The sequence below is a fragment of the Zootoca vivipara genome, chromosome 12 (assembly GCF_963506605.1).
Source record: "Zootoca vivipara chromosome 12, rZooViv1.1, whole genome shotgun sequence".
Taxonomy (NCBI): Eukaryota; Metazoa; Chordata; class Lepidosauria; order Squamata; family Lacertidae; genus Zootoca; species Zootoca vivipara.
Window position 1 is genome coordinate 17,092,315 of NC_083287.1, and position 19,978 is coordinate 17,112,292.

Here is a 19,978-nt window from a genome sequence, read left to right on the forward strand (position 1 = left end):
ACTGTGATCGAGGAGGTTCTAGAGGAATGTGGATATTACAATTTTACCTCAAATAGGTGAGCTTAATTTCAGAAGGAGACATAAAATTATGGTGAAGTGAATAGACAGAATTTATACTTCAGTTTCCTAGTCACAGCTGTCTATTTTGGTTTTGGGGTGCTTTTTTTAAAAAAAATATGCACGATTTATGATGTGTAGGCATGTGCTAGATAAAATGGTGTGAAACATTGTAGCCAGTAGTGTAAAATCATATTTGAAAAGAAAGGCACCTCCATCCTTTTTATTTTGATGGATGAGAATTTGTTTTAAAATCCCTTATGAAAAATAAACCTCAAATGAAGAATTGTAGGACTCCCAGCTTGCCTTATGGGTACATTGTCTGGATGTTGCACAAAAATGGGTTGGGACAAGAAAGCAAAGGGGATGTAAAATTTGGAAGAAGTGATTTGAACAACAATACAGCTGGCTATTCTGCTCCACCTCTGCTTATTATTGCTGCAGAATTTTCAACAGTGATGGGACAAACATTCATGGGATAGATTGAGTGTGTCATATTCAACAAGTTTAAATGGAATTCCACTAAGTTGTATGATATAGAAATAATATGTTGGCATGTGTTTCAATGGGGTGGCTTATTGCTAGTTTTAATTATTTTGAATGTTTTAAAATAGTTATTTTTACCTATGACAGCTCATGCTCATACCTCATACCTATGACAAACTTAGTTGGTCTCTAAGGACCCAGGTGGTGCTGTGGTTAAACCACTGAGCCTAGGGCTTGCTGATCAGAAGGTCGGCGGTTCGAATCCCTGTGACGGGATGAGCTCCCGTTGCTTGGTCCCAGCTCCTGCCAACCTAGCAGTTCGAAAGCACATCAAAATGCAAGTAGATAAATAGGAACCGCTACAGCGGGAAGGTAAACGGCGTTTCCATGTGCTGCTCTGGTTCGCCAGAAGCGGCTTTGTCATGCTGGCCACATGACCTGGAAGCTATACGCCGGCTCCCTCGGCCAATAATGCGAGATGAGCGCGCAACCCCAGAGTCGGTCACGACTGGACCTAATGGTCAGGGGTCCCTTTACCTTTACCTTTAAGGTGCTACTGGAAAGATGTTTTTGTTTGTTTGTTTGTTTTGACTGCGTCAGACCAACACGGCTACCTACCTGTAACTTCTTTTTACCTGTTTGGGAACCCCTGATGTAGACAATGCTGACCTTGATGAGCCAAGTTCAATATAAGGAAGCTTTTTATGTTCTTTGTGTGTTACTGAGAGGGGGAAACCATCTCTGGGTACCACACACAGATAGAAAAAAAATTGATGCTACTAATTAGCCATAGCCAATCATTTTCAATAGCGACATCCAAAAGAATTTAAGACCCCTTTAAATAGGAACAAACTGGCTATGAGAGATATCTGTTGCCTACGGTTTCTACAAACGTTGGGATCAGTTGCACTTAAGTCCAGCATATATGTTGGTGCCTAATTTTAGGAGCTTTTAGGTTGGAATTTCACTTCTCTGGCAGCGCGAACTCCCACAAAGCTTTCCTGCAGTCTCTGCTGATGCATCTGTGTCACATTGGCAGCAAAGGTCTAGTCTGCCTCAGGTGATTGTAAATGCTATGGCATTTCTCATTCCATAAGAACACTTACAGCCTCTTAAATATTTTTAGGTATCAATACTATCCATGGGGAACAAGGACTCATCCGGCAAGAAGATGAGCGCCTGGAATTCGGACAAGATTGGCATGTTTTCTAATAAGGTCTAAGTGCCTTGACTTCAGCTGTTGTCTTTTGCCAAAGGAATGCACTTTGCTTAAACACAAGAAAAGGGGGGAGGAAATCAGATGTAGGGATAGTTTGCAAAGGGTCATCCAGGCAGTAGAAATTTGGAGCACAACTTTTTCAGTAGATGTTTGCAGTACTTTTTTTTTTTTTTTTTACTGTCAGGATGTTTACTTTCTGTGCAAAATGTGGACACAATCCCAGGTACCTGCATTTTGGCAATATAATGCTCCAATGAATTCTTGTTTCTATATAATTTTAAAGGACTTATGAATACTCAGGAACATTGGAAATATATCTTATGTTTTATAGATCTGTTTATACCAGAAATTTATCTTTTATAACAAGAGTATCTTTTGTAAGGAGAAGAAATCAGAAAGGCGGAGTTCAAAGTTTTCTAGAATACATTTGTGACTAGCCTTTGCGATATTTGCAATTTCTGCTGCGAGTATGGTATATTAGACGGTATTTAAAACCTGCCCAGCTTCTAATAATTGCTATTTCTAAATACATGTTGATTGTATAAATAGATATAAGGTGATGCCAATAATATGTATATAAGAAATGTATAGTGTGCATTTGTATCCTGCATTCATACCTTTACACCCACACCCACAGTGCAATAAATAGATAATTCTTTTTTATTGTTGTTCAGATCTGTAGCACATAATGCACTTTGGAAAACCATGCATGCTTTTGGAAAATGCATACACAATAAGAATGTGCGCGTAGTTGTTGCTAAGACTTTTCTCTCATTTTTGCCAGCTTGCTAGAGATTTCAGTTGCAGGCAATATTGAGTGAAAGTATGATTCTCTAGAATGAGGATATTCAACATGGTACCTTCCAAATGTTGTTGGACTACAACTTCCATCATCCCTGACCATTGTGAATGCTGGCTGGGCTGGTGGGTGTTGGGAGTCCAACAACATCCGAATGGCACCCAATTGGCTAACCCTGCTGTAGAATACCCCTATAGGTAAGATCTCCAAATTTCAATGATTTTATTTTTATTTTTAAAAACCTCCCTATCTTAATTAGTCTTTTGGCACGAAATGCAGTATTTCCGAAGTTGGGTGCTTAATGCACATCTAACCTACCAGGCAGTGGGTTCGTCGTTCAAGCACAAATGAAGAATTCAGGGGGGAAAAGGCAAGTTCAGCTTGCCTGTTCTGACCTGTGTTAGTCTGACATCATCAACATGATTGATTTTGGGACCAACCAAATATGGCCATTTGAAATCTAGACCATGGCACTGCAGCAAAAATGTGTTAGGTGGGTTATTTTATAGCAGCTGGGCATTTTGCAAGGGAGCCGGGATATACTGTTGTTCCACCTGCGTTTGCCACAGTAGGCTTATGAAGTCTGTAAGAAAAGGTGCCCATTCTGAAACATCGGTAGGTAAGTTCTCATGTGCACAAGTTCTTCATATTTTGCTTGTTCATCATGGCAAAATAAGTGGACCCAACCAAGCAGCTGCATGTCGAACATTTCTGCCACAGTAGTTGTGATGCAGTAGTTGTACACAAAGCCTGCAGGGACTAAGTATGGCTGCACTGTTGCTTCTCTGGCAACAGTTGCTTGGTTCAAGGGAGGAGGAGGATGAGGATGAGGATGAGGATGAGGAGGAGGAGGAGGAGGAGGAGAAGAAGAAGAAGAAGAAGAAGAAGAAGAAGAAGAAGAAGAAGAAGAAGAAGAAGAAGAAGAAGAAGAAGAAGAAGAAGAAGAAGGAGGAGGAGGGGGTAGAATTTTGTCCATACAATGGTACTTTCCCATTGCAGTTCTTCACATTCCCTTCAAAAAGTCTTCCGGAGGATCGCAGAATTCAGCATGGGGGGAAAGCAGCTGCAGGAGAAGGGGGAGCCAGACAGCAAAAATTAGTGGCACACGGAGCATTAATAGACACACCCCAATCACCACTTATCTTTATGTCAATATAGAGAGGCCTTCCAAACTATGTATCACCACATGGTTCATCCTCCCGTCTCTAAGCAAACATATGGCATACCATAAATTTCAGTGCAGCTCTGTTTCGTGCTTATTGCTGGATGCCACAGTAAAGTTAGGAACCGTAACATATAACTTCACTTCCAATTTAGATTGCCATTAAAAAAGCACAGATCAAATGCTTGTACAGTGATACTGGATTTGAAAGCACCATCTGCAGTGCCCTGTAAAAAATAGGAACTATTTTAAAATGTGATTACACATTTTCAAATTGCAAATAATAAACTATGTTGATTGCTTTTTAAATAAATTTTTTTAAAAAAATGTGTGTGATTACACTGGCAACCTTCAAAACCCAGCATTCATCATCCTGGGGATTTCAAAGTAATCATGGCTTCTTCCTATTTTTAGAAAAGTAGACACCACTGGAGAACAGAAAGATTTGCATTCGTAATGGCTCTGATTTTAAGTATCATCCAGTAGAAAAAAGCAAGAGATTGATACCTAAAAGACCATAAAATTCTTCTCTTAGTTTTGCCTTCAGGTGTTGCTCCTTTGCGTTTGCAAGGAATCGAGAATCCTAATTATTTCTCTTTGCAGTCAAATCACAATTTTTGCAGCCATTTCATGTTCAAAAGTTGGCAGGGAACAATTAAAGAAAGGGCTTCTTGGTCCTATATAGATGTACTGAATTTAGTATACAGTCGTACCTTGGATCCTGAATGCCCTGGAACTCGGGACGTTTTGGCTCCTGAACGTTGCAAAACCAGAAGTAATTGTTCCAGTTTGTGAACATTCCTTTGGAACACGAACATCCGACGGGGCTTCCGCGGTTTCCAATCAGAAGCCGTGATTTAGTTTTCAAACGTTTTGGAAGTTGAACGGACTTCCGGAACAGATTCCATTTGACTTCCAACCTGTTGCCCTTCAAATGTCGAAAACATCCAGAGAGCATCAGGTTGGGGAAGGCTGCTGTAGGCAGTTTTTAAAATAGCTTAATTTTAATAATATACTACTACTGCTAATACCTGGAACCATTTTATTGACAAACAAGATTTACCCATAACCACTATAAATCTTAATTTTGCTGGGGGATGGCTGATTAAAGATGCAATTTTGTCTAATTATGTGCCTTGGCATAAGCAAATTTTATCTACTGAATGAGACCGTAAGTGGTAGGCAGGGTTTCTGCTTCCATTTTCTTACTGGTAATGCGATCAGCTGGCCCTGTACATATGAATCTTGTTGCTGTATCTAGGGTTGACCAACCGTATTCATGAATATGGTCAAACTGTTTCTTTACAATAACTGTGCAACACTGGGAAAGAATCCTAAGTAGTTACAGTGCTCTGAGGGCCATTGAATGAATGTGAGCCAACTGCTTACCTTCCCAACAGGATTGCATAGTGAAGCCAGTCTGTGTGCAGATATGGCCTGCAGCAATAAGTAGACATTTTTTGTGATTGTGACAGCTAACCCCCCCCCCCAGCAGAAAAACAACCATAATGACAATTTAGGAAAAAAATGCTGTGTACATTGTTTTTCAGTAAAATGACATCAGTGAAAACATGCTGCAATAGGTCTCTTCCCAAGATGCTTACTATTTAAAATTGAGCAAAAGGGGAAATGACAGACTACAACATAGGAGCCAACCAGCGCCGTCTTAAGCGCCCCCGGAGCCGTGGTGCACCGGATCACTCCGGCGCCCTCCCGCCCCGTTTCCCAGCGCGGTGGGCGCCGCGCGCAGCGCGGGTGCAACAGGCGCTGCTGCGCGGCAGGCGGGCGGGCAGGCGCAGCTGCGCGGCGGACCGGTCAGCCAGCGGGTGGGCGCAGCTCGCGGCGCCCTCCTGGCGGGCCGGTGCCATGGTGCCCTGCGCCACCAGGGGTCTACGATGAGCCGGCCCTGGAGCCAACTCCGGGGGGCCATGGTGCCTGGGCTGTCATAAAGAGGATGTCATATATAGGAGGGAGAAAGGTTGTTTTCTGCTGCTCCAGAGAAGCGGACACGGAGCAATGGGTTCAAACTACAAGAAAGAAGATTCCACCTAAACATTAGGAAGAACTTCCTGACAGTAAGAGCTGTTAGGCAGTGGAATTTGCTACCAAGGAGTGTGGTGGAGTCTTCTTTGGAGGTCTTTAAGCAGAGGCTCGACAGCCATCTGTCAAGAATGCTTTGATGGTGTTTTCTGCTTGGCAGGGGGTTGGACTGGATGGCCCTTGTGGTCTCTTCCAACTCTATGATTCTCTGTGTTATACATAGGGCTGCCTCTGAAGGCGCTTCGGAAACTTCAGCTAGTAGCCAAGTTACTCACCGGAGCAAGACGGTTTGAGCATATCACACCGATCCTGGTCCGACTGCACTGGCTACCAATTAGTTTCCGGGCCCAATTCAAAGTGCTGGTTTTGACCTATAAAGCCTTTAAAGGACAGCGATACCTCAAGGACCGCCTCTTTCCATATGAACCTACCTGGACCCTGAGGTCACCTTCTGAGGCCCTTCTTTGTGTTCCTCCTCCTCGAGAGGTCCGGAGGGTGGCAACATGAGAAAGGGCCTTCTCTACAGTGGCTCCCCGTCTGTGGAATGCTCTCCCCTGGGAAGTTCGCCTGGCGCCTTCATTATACACCTTTAGGCACCAGGCAAATACATTCCTTTTAAACCAGGCCTTTGGTTGATCAGATTTACATTCTATGTCCTTTTAAAATGTGGGGTTTTGGGGGGGGGGTATTTTTTTATAAAAAAATGGTATATTGTGGTTTTATATCTTGATTTTATTCTGTTAACTGCTCTGAGACCCCGGGGTATAGGGCAGTATATAAATTCAATGAAGAAGAAGAAGAAGAAGAAGAAGAAGAAGAAGAAGAAGAAGAAGAAGAAGAAGAAGAAGAAGAAGAAGAAGAAGAAGAAGAAGAAGAAGAGGAGGAGGAGGAGGAGGAGCCAGCCTCTGCAGCACTGTGCCCAAGAGAGAAGCAGTTCAGCTCCACCCTCCTCAGCCAGCCAGCGAGTCCCCTTTTCGAGGGGGCTCGATTGCAAAGGCAGAGTCTTTCTGCTTCAGAGTCTGAGCCCCTTCCTGTGGAATAGGGTGCCTCACTAGCTGCAGACAGGAGGATGAAGAGCAGCCGCTGCCGGCAGCTGCAGTGCAAATGTACGACCTCACATGCACACTCTTGTGATGTCACACTCACTACATGCAGGTATATGCATGTAAGGTCACACAGCTGCGTTATGGTGGCAGGCACCCACAGTCCTGAGGGCGAGATGGTGCCTGTGGATTATGGAGACAGAAAGACCAGAGTAATTCAGATGAAATAAAGTGGAGGAGGAATGGAAGAAATGAATGTGGGCAAATGAATTTACTTAAATGTAGGTTTTGTGCAATTAAAACTCTTATCAGGAGGAGCGTCTCCACCCCCATCGTTCTGCCCGGACACTGAGGTCCAGCACCGAGGGCCTTCTGGCGGTTCCCTCGTTGCGAGAAGCCAAGTTGCAGGGAACCAGGCAGAGGGCCTTCTCGGTGGTGGCGCCCGCCCTGTGGAACACCCTCCCATCAGATGTCAAAGAGAAAAACAGCTACCAGATTTTTAGAAGACATCTGAAGGCAGCCCTGTTTAGGGAGGCTTTTAATGTTTAATAGATTATTTTATTTCATTTTTCTGTTGGAAGCCGCCCAGAGTGGCTGGGGAAGCCCAGCCAGATGGGTGGGGTATAAATAATAAATTATTATTATTATTATTATCATCATCATCATTATCATCACATCTGTGTATTTAATACACGCATGTGTTAAATATGCAGCCTTTTCAGGCTTTTAAATGGTTTGATGAATGGAAAATAGAATAATTTGGGAATAGTCTTTATTTTCCGAATGAAAGACCATTGATTTTGGGTACAGAAGTTGGCATGTTCTATTCACCCAAGTCGGTAGCCTCAGTTTTAAATTCCTTTCATTTTTTCCTATTGATTTTTAGTAGACCAAGCATGAATTATGCATGTTTTTTTGGTTTTCGGCAAAAGCGTATAGTGCTCGATGCAAGGAAAATAATAGTTTTCTAAAAGCACTTAATTGGGGTCATCCAAAGTTAACAAAGACTTCACATTCCCACTGGTATGACAGGTTGCAGGAACAGCACATGCAAAGGAAAAAGAGAGTTTCCACTGGTCACTACAATTGACAATGCAATTGGCCTTTGCAAGTTAAGAACATTTAAGAAGAGCCGACTGGATCAGATGCAGTGGTCCATCTTGTCTAGCTTTCTGTTCTCACAGCGACCAAACAGGTACTCATGGGAGGTGAGGGCAACAGCTCTCGTTCCACTTGTGATTCCAAGTAACCAATATTAGAGTCATACAGCCTCAGGAAGTGGAGGTAGAACATAGCCATCATGTATAGTAGACATCACCATCCTCCATGAATGTATCTAAGCTCCTTTTAAAGCTTTCCAAGTTGGAGGCTATCACTACATCTCGTAGGAGCAAATCTCAGAGTTTAATTATGTGCTGTGCAAAGAAGTACCTCCCTCCTGAAGCTTCCAACCTTCAGCTTCATGAAATGAGCCTGGGTCCTACTATTACTTAATTATTTCAGGCTATTTCTATGTTGTTTGCATCAAATATATATAAAAGTAAGGTAAAGGTAAAGGTACCCCTGACCGTTAGGTCCAGTTGCGGACGACTCTGGGGTTGCGGCGCTCATCTCGCTTTATTGGCCGAGGGAGCCGGCGTACAGCTTCCAGGTCATGCAGCCAGCATGACAAAGCCGTTTCTGGCGAACCAGAGCAGCACACGGAAACGCCGTTTACCTTCCTGCTGTAGCGGTACCTATTTATCTACTTGCACTTTGACGTGCTTTCGAAGTGCTAGGTGGGCAGGAGCTGGGACTGAGCAATGGCAGCTCACCCCATCACAGGGATTCGAACCGCCGACCTTCTGATCTGCAAGCCCTAGGCTCAGTGGTTTAACCCACAGCGCCACCCGTAAGTACAAAAACATGCATTAAAGCCATCAGTAAAAAACTATTAAGATTGACAATAAAAAAGTACAAATAAGCACAAATGCTGGTCATTCCCCACCCCCTCTCCGACTGAACTGGGAAGGGGGATGTATTCTTTAAAATAATGAGCTCATAAATTCTTTTACAAAGACTACCTGCTCCAGTCTTTGACCTTCATACATTAAATATTTACAGTTTCGGTTTCAAAGAGAATTAACTGAGTTTCCAGTATGACTTTTTTTTTTTTTAAATAGCCAATGTACAGCGTGAGAATATTTCAAGAGCTAAATGGAAAATAAACTGTATTAGATGCAAGGACTAATAGGTATTAATAGGCAAGTAAATTTGCCCTAAATGGCAAAATCAGGATTTGTTGGATGACAGCCTATAAATTCTGATCCAAGTATTGACAACAAACTTCTTTAACAGCATATCATTGGAGCTTTCTAAAACTTGTTTTTGGAGCAACAAACCAAGATGTCACTCAGACATGCTACAGGAGACCCTACAGCCATTTCTGAATACACAAAGAACAACACACGTCCCTTTAACCGATGCAGGCCCTCATACCACATCCCACACTATTCTGCATGGCTAACCCAACCCACCTAAGTAGATTTGTGAGCTTCGTAAGGAACTGCAGCAGGAAAGAAGATTTAATGAACATCCCGTTCTGGGCTTACAATTCTAAGCCAATAAGTTCAAAGCATGAGCAAACTTGCAGAAATACACACCGATGTCTTTTGAAAATAGGTTGACAAGTCACACGACAATCAGATTGCTATTGAACTGGGCTCTCATCCAATCAAGTCAAAGAAGAACTGATGAGGTCTGAAAGCAACGACAGGAAATTGACAAGGTGAAGTAGCATGATGGAAATGGGAAATTCATTACTGGCTTGCAGAACATTCGGCTGTGCAGTAACTGAGAATATAACAAAGACATACTATGGAACCAATGTTCAATAAAGAGTGGACACCGTCTAACCACCACATAAGCTTTGTGCAAGCAAGTCAGAATGAATGCTGAATAGACAGGGTGTCTGGAGGAGCGCCGTAAGAGACTATTCATTATTTTCAGCTTTGAAAGAGGTTCTCCAGCTGGGGAAACTCACCTGCGAAACAACACCGAGTGGCTTGATTGTCATTGGACGTGCAGTTGAAACTCCATGAAAATAATTGCTGGCTTGTGAAAGTAGCACAGCACAGGCTACACACAATCAGAAGAAAAGGACTCGCTGCCATCCAAGCTCCAGGTGAAACTCCTGTGGAAATAGTTCACTTCCGTTCTTTGACACAATCATCGTAGCGAATGACAGTGCCTGGACATTCTAACAATTATCAAATCAAGACGATTCGCCCAAACTTTAGGAACGTTATGCACAAAGAGAAAACTGTTCTGAATAAAATAGAACCACCATGAAATTTGTTCAGAGTTACTCTGCATGTTGACCGGAGTAATGAAAACATACCGCTACATACAATGATTCGGATACATGCAATAACTCAAAACCAAGCCATTGTAAACATATAGAACTTTCAGGAGCAAACTAAAGTAAAGTGACACTGTTTAGCAATTGGAGGGATGCATTTTTTAAATATGTAAACAGGAGCCACAATAGGGAACTGGGAAAAGGGTTATAGCTCACTTCCACTAGGTGCTGAGTCTAGACTGGAGGACCCATCCACGTAATTGCAAGACTGGTGTCATGTCTTGTTTTGCCCTCTGTGGACATAATACACCAACAAGAACCTAATATTTCTGTGTGGTGGTGCCACCTTGCATTTTCCTCAATATTTGGGAAGGGTGACCTCAATCCAATTTATACACCATCCTTCTCAAAGCAGCTGCTAGACTTTCGCCCCTCAAAATAGTCCGAGGATCCTATTGCTTTGCTACTCTAACAGTGTTATCGACAGAGGCCTACTCGCTGGATCATCACCTTGTCGTGGTGAGTGGGCTTGCATGCTCCTATGACCCTTGTGAGCGAAGCCGTCGGGAATCTCGTACTCCCAGCAGGGTCACCCAAGGCAGTAAGGTCAAAGGGAAGGAGCTAGACAAAGAATGATCCAAGAAGTCCTCAACGGCAGAACAGGCGGATGATAGCAAGTGGTATGTTACAACGGCTGTGAAGGCGGACGAAGGCTGCAGCAGATAGGAATCTACTGGTTTGTCGCGACTACTTCATGCCATCGGAACAGAGCCCTACTGCGAAGACTGTGCGTTGGTCAGCGTGCACTGATTTACACACATAAAACAAATTCACGCACAGGCGTCTTCTAAAAACCCAACCCAAACCCCCAAAGTCCCATGGCGATCAGCAAATGGTAACAAGGGCAGGATCATGAAATCTGGAAGCCCCTAGTCATGAACCAGCACATGGGCGGTGGATACAGATTCAGTCGTTCTGACTCAAGGGACGAGGCAGTTGAGCAGCTCGGCAGCTGTATCCATGACAGAGCAGCCCTTTTTAGGATCCACTCTGCTCACCCCGAGAAGGGGAGGGGCTAGAAAGGGTGCTCTGAACATAGTCTGCTTCCCTTTTCTCCTGACTCGATTACCGCGCCCAGTGGGGTCACCATCTAGCAGTCGTAAAAAACAATTGAAACCAATGTCCCCACTGTGGAAGGACGTGTGGATCCAGAATCGGCCTTCACAGTCACTTACGGACTCATTGTAAAACTGTGTTTGTGGAAGACAATCTTACTCGGCTACAAGGGATCGCCAAAGAGGGAGGAGAAGGAGAAGATCAACAGAGGACAAAAAGCGGCATATATTGAAAACCATGAAGCAAAACAGCTGTTTTGAAACTTGAGGCCCCTTTTGGGAAGCAGTTTCGTCCTGCCTGTTCTGGTTCTTTGCAGAGAGGACAGAGGTTGTTAAGGAGTATAATGCAGTCATGAAAGCTTCGGGTGGTGAGCGCTGGATTGAATAAATCAAGGCCACCATTGGATTGCAGCAAAACACAGAGTGGAACTGAGGAAGGCTACAGCTCGGTGTTAGAGCAGCTGTAGATAAAGTTCAATCCCTGCCATCTCCAGTTATGGCTGGGAGAGACTCTTGTCTGAAATCCTGGAGATCTGCTGCCAGGCAGTGTGGACAATATTGAGTTAGATGGACCACTGGTCTGGCTTAGTACAAGCTAGCTGCTTGTATCCCTTAAAAAATAAAATAAAAATCAGTCACAGGCATATGCGGTCCTTAATTATAACCACTAGTACATCATCAGCAGCATTCCCCAACTGGGTTAAGTGGGACGTGGCATTCCAGACTAGTAGCTACATGTGACAAATTGAAGCACTTTTAAAATGTTTATTTCTGCCCGGCTGGCAAAGAGTTAACCCACCTCCAGCCTGACTGGCATAGAACTCTGATGGGGGCGGGACTGTGCCCGGTTTGAAAGGAGGGAGTTTCGGTTTGGTGAGTTAGGAGGGAGAGGGAGGAAGGTGTGGTGTGATGTTATGAGGTGGCTTGTATGAAGACAGTTAAGAGGCTAGGAAAACTTAAAGTTAAATGTTTGACTGAGTTTATTTTGTACAACTGGAACAAAGCTAATTAATAAATGACACGTTAAAGAATCACTTATGTTTTTAACACAATAAAACTTCATCTCTGTTTTTTGCCAACAAGAGGTCCGTCTGTATTTTTCCAGCGAGGTACCAGGACTCACAGCCGTGGTGACTCAAGAGAGGGCCAAACTCACCTCAGGCAGGGAGGTGGTGGTTTGTGTCCTGAAGTTACACGGAGGAGGCTTAGAAGGGTAACCTGAGGTGCCAAGAAGTTGCCAGAGTGCCTAGGGCAAACTTCTACAGTGGGGGAATCCAACTGAGGGAGACCCTTTACTGGAGGCAAAGGGGTTATTCCGTGGGACAGCCTAGAGTTTCTTAAGGTACCAGGTCACGCAAGCTGGAAGGCTCTCCTTACTAAGAAACCCATCAGTAAAAGGGGTTGATTTTTGAGGCGGCAGGAGCAGAGGGTGGGTGTTTTCCCCTCTGGATTCCTGTGTCGCAGTGCTAGTAGGAGAGAGTGGGACACGGGTCGTCACATTTTTGGTGGCAGCGTCGTGATCGAAATTCAAAGCTCACGCGCCTAGTTTGGTTTGAGTCTGTCAGGATTTTCCTGTGAGGAAAATGACTCACGTAAGAAAACCCAGAGAGGCAAAAGGAGATGAAAGAACGGAAGGGGCTGAGGGAAGCCCAGGTTCTGAGGTAGAACTGATGAAACTACGAATTGAGATGGCCCGAATTGAAGCTGAAAGTGAGAGGGAAAAAGCTAGAATTGAAAGTGAGAGAGAAAGAGCTAGGATTGAAGCTGAAAGTGAGAGAGAAAAAGCTAGGATTGAAGCTGAAAGTGAGAGAGAAAAAGCTAGAATTGAAGCTGAGGAGAGAATGCAGTCCGAGAGGTTAAGGGTTCAATTAGAACAGGACAGAATGAAGCTTGAAGAGATACGTTTGAGATCAGAATTAACTCGGAGTCCAGTTAACAATGATAGTATCGCAATTAATTTAAAAAGGTTCCCCAAATTTGGAAAAGACGATAATGTCGAATCGTTTCTATTTACCTTCGAACGCGTTTGTGTGGAATTTCAAATACCTGAGGAGAACTGGATGCTTTATTTAAGACCTCAAATTTGTGGGATACTAAGTGAAATTTATGCTGACCTGAGGGAAGAAGAGCTGTCAAGTTACCAAGTATTTAAGCAAAGGGTCAGGGTTCGATGTGGACTCACGGCTGGACAAAGCAGAAAGGCTTTTCGTGAGGCAAAAAAGGAACATAAAGAGACTTATGCCCAACTAGCTAGCCGCTTAGATAAATTACTTGACAGATGGATTCAAGGGAGTGGAGTGAAGAACTTTGATGAGTTAAAACAATTAATTTGTTTAGAACAATTTTTTTAAGCAAATCCCTAGCAATTTACGTTGGTTCTTGAGGGATAAAAAACTGAAAACGGTGGCACGGGTTGCCGAGGTCTTAGACGAACTACAAGGAGATTTCAATGAAATAGCATTCCCAAAACACTCACAGAAGGGTAATCCATGGAGAAACAGAGAAAATAAAGACAGGCAAGAAAATTTTCCTTTCAAGGAATCAGTTTCTGACAAGACAGGGTCTAAGAAAATCACTTGTTTTTTCTGTAATCGTGAGGGCCATGTACGTGCCAGGTGCCCCCTGCTGGTTAAGTCGCAAACTACACCTACTGCAGCTAAACAAGTAAAACTGGTAATGCAGTCACAGGAAAATAGCTCGCCTCAGACAGAAGGCTCAGAGAAAGCAGACAGTTCAGCTGAGACTACTTCTAAGGTCTTACAGGTCTGGAGGGCTGAGCAGGAGTGCAACCAAGATTACATGGAGCCAATTGAATTAAATGGTCAGTCTTTTTTTTGGTTTGAGGGACACAGGAGCAGAAGTCTCACTTGTTAAATCCCAATTTGTTCCAAAGGAGCAGTACCTCAAGGGTCAGTCCTATAGTTTAAAAGGCATATGGGGCCCACATTTTGAAGTACCATTAGCTGAAGTTGATATTACCTACAAAGGATTTTGTGGCAAGTGGAGAGTAGGAATCCTAAATGAGTTGGAGGTACCCTTTTTAATAGGGAATGACCTAGCTAGTCAGAAGCACCGTATTCAAGTGATAACTAGGTCACAGTCTCAAGTCACTGAGAGTAATCCTCCTGCAGTTATAGAGTCACCCATAGAGCCTGGTGAGGATGAAGGGCTGATTAGCGTGCCAGTGGTCCAGGAGCACGGTGCCCAATTCTTGAGTGATCAAAAAGAGGATGAAACTATAAAAGAGCTGTGGGGTAAAGCACAAAGTCCTACTGCAGAAGTAACTGTGGAGAACCCCTGCTTATTTACCACCATTGAGGGAAGATTGTATAGAATTTCTAGGAGGAGGAAAACTGCTGCTGTTTGGGAAAGGAAGAAACAGTTAGTGTTGCCAAGAACTTACCGGTTGCAAGTGCTACAAATGGCACACGACGCACCCTCAGCAGCGCATCTAGGCATTAGAAAGACTAGTGATAGAATCCAAGCAAGATTTTACTGGCCTGGGATGGGCAAAGACATCAAAGAGTATTGCAAGTCCTGTGTGATCTGCCAAAAAGCAGGCAAAAGAGCGGACAAAACGCGAGGCTTGTTACAGTCTATTCCCGTAATTACTGAGCCCTTTTCCAGAGTAGGAGTGGACATCCTCGGGCCTATCTCCAGAGTTACAAAAAGGGGGAATAAGTTTATTTTATGCCTCGTGGATTATGCTACGCGCTATCCAGAAGCAATACCTCTGAAGGACATTGACTCAAAGACTGTAGCAAAAGCCCTCATGTCGGTGTTCTTAAGGCTGGGATTCCCCAAGGAAATTATAACAGATTTAGGGACATCCTTCACGTCCAAGACCATGGAAGAGCTTTTAACTCTTTGTGGGGTTAAGCATGTTAAAACTACGGCTTATCATCCGCAGTCGAATGGCTTGACGGAGAAATTTAATTCGACCCTGAGCCGGATGCTAAAAACCTATTCCATCAATCATCCTAACGACTGGGATGAGAGGCTGCAACACTTCCTATTTGGTTATCGCGAAGTGCCGCAGGAGAGCACAGGGTTCAGTCCTTTTGAACTCCTATTTGGACGACAGCCACGAGGACCCCTAGACTTGATGAAAGCAGCGTGGTCAGGGGAGGAGCAGATCGACAGCCCTGATGTTGTGACGTATCTACAGGAGCTGCAGAGCGACCTTCAAGAGCTACGGGAGCAAGCTGCTCACAACTTGCAGCAGGCACAGCGTCGACAGAAGCAGTGGTATGATGCACACGCAAGAGACAGATCTTTTCAGCCCGGTGACAGTGTGCTCGTGTTAAGAACAAGACGTCGAAAGAAGTTGGAGATGTCGTGGGACGGTCCCTTCAAAGTGGTCGAGAGGATTTCTGCGGTGAACTATTTGGTAGAGTTAGATGGGGAAGGGAACCGATGTAAAAACTTTCATGTAAATTTACTTAAGCCTTATTTTGACAGAAATAAGTTGGTGTTACAAGTAAAGGGGAAGGTGACCCAAGGGATTCATTTAACTGGGTGGGGAGAGCTAAGTAAGGGCACAACTCTAGCAGAGGTGTCATTCGACGAAGGTCTGACCCCAGAGCAAAAGGAGCAGTTAAAAATAGTCCTTGCTCAGTTTGCTCAGATCTTCTCAAACATCCCAGGGAGGACCAACCTAGCAACTCATAAAATAGATACAGGGGAAGCAAGACCCATAGCTACCCCTCCTTACAGAGTGACGGGGGAGCACGCCGACTTGGTCTCTTCAGAGATCAGGGAGATGCTTGCACTGGGATTGATTGAGCCCTCTTACAGCCCCTGGTCATCGCCCCTGCTCTTGGTCAGGAAGCCAGACAATACCTTTCGTCCCTGTGTAGACTTCAGAAAGTTGAACCAGGTGACTGTGCCGGACGTTTACCCCATGCCACGGGTGGACGACTTGGTTGAGACCATAGGAAAAGCGAATTATATATCTACACTTGACTTAACAAAAGGGTACTGGCAAGTGGAAATGGATCCCTTAGACAAGCCCAAAACCGCTTTCATCACTAGAGATGGGTTGTTTGAATTTAAAGTGTTGCCTTTTGGATTAAAGAACGCGGCAGCCACGTTCCAGCGACTCATCGATAGGATGCTAAGGGGTCTGCAAACGTTCGCCCTTGCTTACATTGACGACATAGCGGTATTTAGCCCATCGTGGAGAGATCACTTACAACACCTAAGTGTGGTTTTCCAGAGGATAAAAGCGGCAGGTTTAACAGTAAAAGCGGCTAAGTGTCAGATGGGGAAAAGACAGGTTAAATACTTAGGCCATGTTCTCGGAGGGGGAGTGATCAGGCCAGATACTAACAAAGTGGAAGCCATCAGAAGCTGGCCGGCTCCCAAAACTAAGAAGCAGGTGCATGCCTTTATAGGAGCTATAGGTTATTATAGGCGTTTTATCCCCCAGTTCAGCACTCACGCGGCTGTGTTGAGTGACTGCACGAAGAAAAGCCGCCCGGATAAGATTATCTGGACCACACAGTGTCAACAAGCTTTTGAACTTTTAAAGGCTGCTCTGATGACAGAGCCCATTTTAAAAGCACCTGATTTCTTTTGCCCTTTTAATTTAATGACGGACGCTTCAGGTGTTGGTTTAGGTGCAGTACTGGCACAGGAGGGAGAAGGAGGGTTTTTACACCCGGTGTTATATATCAGCCGGAAGCTATTGGAGAGGGAAAAGCACCTCTCTACCATAGAACTCGAATGCCTAGCGATTTTGTGGTCCGTAGGTAAACTGAAGCCTTACCTGTGGGGCCGAAAGTTTACCCTATATACCGATCACTCACCGCTGAAATGGCTAAACCAAATGAAGGGTAACAACAGCAAGTTAATCAGGTGGAGCATGCAGTTACAGGATTACACATTTGATGTCAAGCACATAAGTGGGAAAGAAAACATCATAGCGGACGCCTTATCCAGGTATTTTTGAGAGGTATAGGATGGTGCAAATTATTATATGAAACGGTAATAACCCTAGCAGAACATTTGTGCTTAGGCATTATAGTCTGACACATGCCAAACATGGTTTATCTGTGTACAAGTTTATGAGATGTTAATTTAGTTGACTTTGTAATATGAATGTTATAGAATGCATTGAAGTATTTTGGACCCCAAGCCCATTGCTTTGGCATTGCTCTAGTTAATTAAGAGCAAGCCGACGCAATGTCTTTGTGGTGGGGGAGATATGTGACAAATTGAAGCACTTTTAAAATGTTTATTTCTGCCCGGCTGGCAAAGAGTTAACCCACCTCCAGCCTGACTGGCATAGAACTCTGATGGGGGCGGGACTGTGCCCGGTTTGAAAGGAGGGAGTTTCGGTTTGGTGAGTTAGGAGGGAGAGGGAGGAAGGTGTGGTGTGATGTTATGAGGTGGCTTGTATGAAGACAGTTAAGAGGCTAGGAAAACTTAAAGTTAAATGTTTGACTGAGTTTATTTTGTACAACTGGAACAAAGCTAATTAATAAATGACACGTTAAAGAATCACTTATGTTTTTAACACAATAAAACTTCATCTCTGTTTTTTGCCAACAAGAGGTCCGTCTGTATTTTTCCAGCGAGGTACCAGGACTCACAGCCGTGGTGACTCAAGAGAGGGCCAAACTCACCTCAGGCAGGGAGGTGGTGGTTTGTGTCCTGAAGTTACACGGAGGAGGCTTAGAAGGGTAACCTGAGGTGCCAAGAAGTTGCCAGAGTGCCTAGGGCAAACTTCTACAGTGGGGGAATCCAACTGAGGGAGACCCTTTACTGGAGGCAAAGGGGTTATTCCGTGGGACAGCCTAGAGTTTCTTAAGGTACCAGGTCACGCAAGCTGGAAGGCTCTCCTTACTAAGAAACCCATCAGTAAAAGGGGTTGATTTTTGAGGCGGCAGGAGCAGAGGGTGGGTGTTTTCCCCTCTGGATTCCTGTGTCGCAGTGCTAGTAGGAGAGAGTGGGACACGGGTCGTCACACTACACAATAGTGTGCGGTCAAGGCATGCTTTTAAGAAGTCAATGCATTTCATTGCAAAGGCAGCAATGTGTCAGAGGCGGCTGAGTTGCCCTCAATGTGTGGAGTGTTTTCTGTGTTCATAAAACATTGCAGGTCATTCCAGTTGGGCAAGGCATCCTGAAATTATGGTTCTGAAACACACACATCAAATCTCATCGTTGCTGGGGATTTTGCTCGTTCTTATATTCTTAGATTGCTCGTTCCTCATCACCTGCATCTATTGATGGATGCTCTTTCCAACGTTTAGCATAGGGAACGTTTAGCACCTACGTGTGCAAGAGAACATTTACTGCAACCTCAGGACCATCATATCGTGTTCACTGATGTGCACACAGATGGACAATGCCAAGTCAGCTTCCAGAATCCTAGGTACTCAAATCTAGACTTGACTCTACCAAGATAGAATTGGAAATACAGCAAGAGCTATAAAGGTATAAAGAGCTATAAAGGCAACCAAGCCACCATCAGTGGTGCCCAAGCCACGGATCTCGGGTGCCTGCAGGCTCTGCGCTGTCCGCCAGCTGCCTCCCCGCCGTATGGGTGGTTCTCCCCACCCCTTGGCGTGCTATACCAGGTGCCCTAGAGCCTTCCTCCGCCACTGCTGGCAACCAGTTATCAACGTCCCTCTCCCCAGCTTTCTTTGGATCTTTGAATCAGAAGATTTTAAAATAAATTTACTACTGGAACTCAGTGTAATCGTGTTGAAATTATTTGTTGTGGCCTATCAGTAAATCCTATTACCGTACTCATTATGGTAAGCCCTCCTGTCCACAATGGGCACTTGTCGGTATGCTATTGGCAGCTGCCCAAGGGTTGCAGGTGCTGATGCCAGGCATGTAAATGAGGCAAACGGGGACAGGAGGGGGGGGCAAGGGACCCCCATGTGTGCATGGGAGATGGAGGTTCCTGTAGGAAGCTACTGGACTGGGATCCAGTTCCAAGAAGAACAAGTGTATTGAAGTGTTTTGCCCACATTGTGCATAACCCAGGTCCCAATTAAAATTCACATTTAGCCTTTCAGATCTGGCACAGTTTCTAATCCACAAATCGCAAAAATAAATAAATAAATAAATAGCCTTTACCCAGGTGGCTTATTGTGATCCTAGCCACTGTTGCAGATTAAATGTGCAAAGTTGTTACGGAGGCTGTCCTTTGCTTGTGTGATTACATGATTGCTCGCTGCAATTGCTTTTAGCAAAAGTGAGACTGTAATTATACAAATAATCTGCAAATCCCAATGGCATCAGTCCAGAATTCTCTCTGTGTGGTTAAACTGTGTGGGGGGAATGCTGCTTCTCTTTTAATCCAATTTTTTATGTTCTTTGCTGCTTGTATTGGCTTGCATCCTTAGCCACTGTGGCAAAGGGCCCCAGAACTGCAAAAGTAAACTTGTAATCAGCTCACAGCTTCTGAATGGAAGACATGCCCTCTGAATCAGCATGGATTTTGAGGTAGGAGGCAATCCATGTCCAACCAGCTAAAAATCTGACTGATGCACAGCGTGTGGCTTCCCTGTGGGTGCCTCTCTTGAGAGATTTCCTATAGATGCATTTGCCTTGTTAGGAACATTTTTGCTGCTGGACATTAGAGATAAACCTGACCTCAGCCACCCTAAAAGCACTTTGCTGCTTAAACCAATTTCCACTTTGGCACATGAACAGAACAGGATGAGGGAGCAATCCTGAACCTGCAGTTCTGAGGCCAT

At 44.4% G+C, this 19,978-nt stretch overlaps 1 protein-coding gene across 3 annotated transcripts in view; it reads left to right on the forward strand.

Moving 5' to 3' along the window:
- The window catches only part of NEK10 (NIMA related kinase 10), a 110,572-nt gene extending 108,176 nt beyond the window's left edge, over nt 1–2,396 (forward strand). For all 3 annotated transcript variants that reach the window (XM_060280658.1, XM_035130104.2, XM_035130103.2), the window contains 2 exons: nt 1–56; nt 1,670–2,396. In XM_060280658.1, coding sequence (XP_060136641.1) covers nt 1–56; nt 1,670–1,718 — 105 coding nt within the window. In that variant the 3' untranslated portion in view covers nt 1,719–2,396. The remainder of the gene's footprint in view (nt 57–1,669) is intronic.
- Nucleotides 2,397–19,978: the final 17,582 nt, after the last annotated feature.